This window comes from Poecilia reticulata, unplaced genomic scaffold (genome assembly GCF_000633615.1).
Source record: "Poecilia reticulata strain Guanapo unplaced genomic scaffold, Guppy_female_1.0+MT scaffold_259, whole genome shotgun sequence".
NCBI lineage: Eukaryota > Metazoa > Chordata > Actinopteri > Cyprinodontiformes > Poeciliidae > Poecilia > Poecilia reticulata.
In genome coordinates this window covers 43,809-47,528 of record NW_007615042.1, presented here as the reverse complement: position 1 = coordinate 47,528, position 3,720 = coordinate 43,809, and the positions used below count along the sequence as shown (strand labels likewise).

The 3,720-nt window shown below is 42.5% G+C and overlaps 1 protein-coding gene and 1 long non-coding RNA gene across 3 annotated transcripts in view; one reads left to right on the top strand and one right to left on the bottom strand.

Annotated features, from left to right (window-relative positions):
• LOC108165973 (uncharacterized) overlaps nucleotides 1-190 on the top strand; it is a 5,235-nt gene extending 5,045 nt beyond the window's left edge. The window contains exon 3 of one of the 2 annotated variants that reach the window (XR_001776289.1): nucleotides 103-190. This is a non-coding gene — a long non-coding RNA (uncharacterized LOC108165973). The remainder of the gene's footprint in view (nucleotides 1-102) is intronic. The other variant, XR_001776288.1, reaches the window with a different exon arrangement.
• The window catches only part of gsg1l2a (gsg1-like 2a), an 8,860-nt gene extending 6,953 nt beyond the window's left edge, over nucleotides 1-1,907 (bottom strand). Inside the window, exon 1 of the mRNA XM_008402806.2 lies at nucleotides 77-1,907. Coding sequence (XP_008401028.1) covers nucleotides 77-380 — 304 coding nt within the window. The 5' untranslated portion in view covers nucleotides 381-1,907. The remainder of the gene's footprint in view (nucleotides 1-76) is intronic.
• Nucleotides 1,908-3,720: the final 1,813 nt, after the last annotated feature.

Below are 3,720 nucleotides of genomic sequence, written 5' to 3'. Positions count from 1 at the left end.
TTCATATCTGCAGCATCATCTCACTGTTCATATCTGCAGCATCATCTCACTGTTCATATCTGCAGCATCATCTTACCGTTCATATCTGTTGCCTGCTCACAGGAGTAAAATATCCCGGTGTGGAACTTCCTGAGGATGAACTTCTCCTCTCCCGTCTCGAAGATGTACTGCACCTGCCGGCTGTCGTTGAGGTTGGAGCTGTTGAAGCGGATGCAGTACATCTGCTTCATCTTGACCGGCGGCCCGGAGCAGAAGGGCTTGGCCACCTTCCTGGTCCCCTCGCACCAGTAGCTGGTGGTCACCGCTGACACGGCGAAAGCCAGAGCCACCAAGTTGAGCGTGATTGCCAGGGAAGCTCGCCGGCCGCGCTCCAGCCTCATGGTCCAGGCCAGGCCAGAGAGATGAAATGAAAAGGCGACTAATCCTGGCTTTCAATATGTAGCCACAGTGTTTTGCTTCCCAGCAGAGATGTCAAATCTTCATAATCTTGTTGCGTTTGGGGCTCCTTGGGTGAGAAAGCAGAGCGTCCCTCTGCCAGCTCGCTGCCGTTCTGCATGTCTTCACCTCGACTCCACAGGAACGACACAAACCCATTTTCTGTCTCTGACCATTTCAACTCTCGGCCCCCTCAGCTTCAGATCAAACCCCAGGCTCCTCCCCTCCAGCAGATCCCATCATGCAGTGTTCTCCATTACAAATGGCAAATTACGCTCCGAACTTCCTTTGAGCTGAGATTATAATCCACAGAGAGGCTCTGGCTGCTGACGTTCTCCCAGCGTTCAAACCGGCGGCAGCAGAGGCAGCAGATCAAGTGCCGGTTTAACTTTGACCAGTGACATAATGTGCGCAGTCTCATATGAAAATCCATCCAGTGTGTGTGTGTGTGTGTGTGTGTGTGTGTGTGTGTGGAGGGTAAATCTCCCTCCCTCCGTGCCGACGGTTGAAAAGGGAAACACTGAGGTGCTTTATGGAAAAGACAATAGAATTTGTTTGTTTGTTTGTTTGTTTGTTTGTTTGTTTGTTTGTTTGTTTGTTGCTGCAGAGCCAAACCTTCGTCTCCTCCTGGAAACTGTTGATGTCAGGAAGTTTAACACAGCAGAGGTTAATTAAACTTTAGGTTTAAAATGGTAACGAGTTGCTAATTATTCTGGTTGTTTTTCGTTAATTCTGTTATTTTGATCCGTAGATTTTCTTGTCTCGTTATGAGTCAGTTTGAAACCATTTTTCTATGTAATATAATTTATTTGTTGGCTCTTTTATTGAACAGACACGTGATTATTATGACATGGTGTTAATTACAAGTTTTGGGTAATTATTGAGGCGATGTATTTTATCATAAGGGAGGATGAATAAGTGTTCACTTCTTCCTTCTCCTTTTTAAACAGAAATAAACTAATTATTTTGTTCTTGGGTATGTTTGTTTTCTCTGTCCTGCTTGTTATTAAAAAGTAAAAACCCTACATCAGAAAAGATCACGTCCTAACCCTTCTCAAGGACTTTATCTCTGGTTCCAGCACACTTCTTCCTTCCACTTAACTTCTCGATAATTTGCGTGGATCGCTGTGGTCGGCCATCTTGTTTAAAAAAGACGTTTTTTTTGGATTTCCGGGTCGTTTTTAACTGAACGTTTCTGTGAGTTTGACTTTAATAAACTCAGTAAAAGAGAAGCGTGAACATATTCTGGCATCATCCAGTAATGACCTTGGTTACAACATTCTTTCTTTCTTCATTAACATTTTCTGCATCTATCACTGATTATTGATTATGAGCAAACATCATTTTTAACGTCGACTCTTTTTATATCAATAAACCAAAATGCAGTAACAACTTTAACTTCATTAAATAGTAGCAATAAAACTGATGGCAAGGGCTGCACAGTGGTGCAGTGGTAGAGCTGGTAGGTTCTGGGTTTGATTCCCGGTCTTTCTGCATGGAGTCTCCATGTTCTCCCTGTGCATGGTGGGTTTTCTCCAGGTACTCCGGTTTCCTCCCACAGTCCAGAAACATGACTGTCAGGTTAATTGGCCTCTCCAAATTGCCCCTAGGTGTGAATGTGTGTGTGCATGTTTGTGTGTCTCTGTGACAGACTGACGACCTGTCCAGGTGACCCGTCCAGGTGACCCCGCCTCTCACCCGGAACTGGAGAGCTGGAGAGGCACCAGCACCTCCTGACCCCACTGAGGGACCAGGTGTTAGAAAATGGATGGATGGATGGAAAACTGATGGCAGCAGTAATTATTTTAAATAAACTTACTAAATGTTTTCAGTGATTTCTAATGAATCAAAATGATTCACATCTGTCTGAAACTTCACGCTGAGCTCCACAATAATTCATTTATTCCACTTTCCAAAACTCATGTTTGTGCTTTAATTTCTGAAAACGGGAGCAGAAGTCGGCCCGACTCTCTGTGCGTGCTCAACTTGAAGCATCTGAGCAATTCGCCCGGAAACAAAGAGATTATTCCGACCCTCCATGTCATGAAGGACAGAGACACAGGATGAGTGAGTCCAGCCCGGGATGAGGCGGTAAGCCGGCCGCGTGTTGCATAATCATCCTACCTGACAGATGCAGCCACTGGATCAAACATTTACCTTTTGGGAAACGATGCTCCGTGTCTGAACTCAATCATTATGTAAAATTCATCATGATATTTACAGATTAAACAACGGATTCGCTTTTCCTGGAATGATTTTGTAGCAGCAGGTGTGGAGAGTCATAAAGTAATTTATTAACAAAAAGGAATAAGATGGCAACAAAAAATACTCCATAAAACAAAGAACAGCAACTGAAGGAACCAGAAAATAATCGAGATTAGAAACCAGAGGAGCTAATCAAGGAGAAGTGGAAGCAGCTGAAGTCACTAAACATAATCTCAGATTAACGGAAATACTGAACAAAAAGAAACGATAATCTCAGGAAACAAGAAGAATGATGATAAATGAACACAAAGAAGAAACTAAAATGGAAAAATGAATGCAAACAAACAGAAAACAGCCATGAAACCAGGTGATAAAAACAGCAGAGAAATAAAAACATAAATGCTGACATCAGCAGGAAATATGATCACATCCAGAGATTTACATTTAAAATAATTAGAAACAAAATGTTTCAGATCAGAAGTGAAACAAATATCTCACAATGTTTACGTATAAGAGCATAATTCTCAGTTTTTATATACATTTTTATTAAAAATAGTATGTAAAAAATAATTAATAACTGAATAATCAGTGGAAAATGTTTAATTTGCTTTACAGTAACTGAACCTGATGAGGAAATCGGTTTCATGCAGCAGACATGAAGCTCCATCTCAGAAAGGAGAAAATTAAAAACGGCTACGAAGTATATTCATTTAAAAATAAATACATTTTATCTTTATTCTGTTCTTCTTCCATTTTTCTCTCGCTGTGACTCTAAAGGCTGCGAACGTCTGTCTGTCACTTTCTGTTCTAAATGGGTCATACACAAGAGACTGGACTGGACTGGACTGGACTGGACTGGACTGGAATGGACTGGACTGGACTGAACCGGACTGGACTAGATTAGATTGGACTGGACTAGACTGGACTAGACTAGACTAGACTAGACTAGACTGGAATGGACTGGAATGGACTGGACTGGACTGGACTGGAATGGAATGGATTGGACTGGACTGGACTGAACCGGGCTGGACTAGACTGGACTGGACTGGACTGGACTGAACCGGACTAGACTGGACTGGA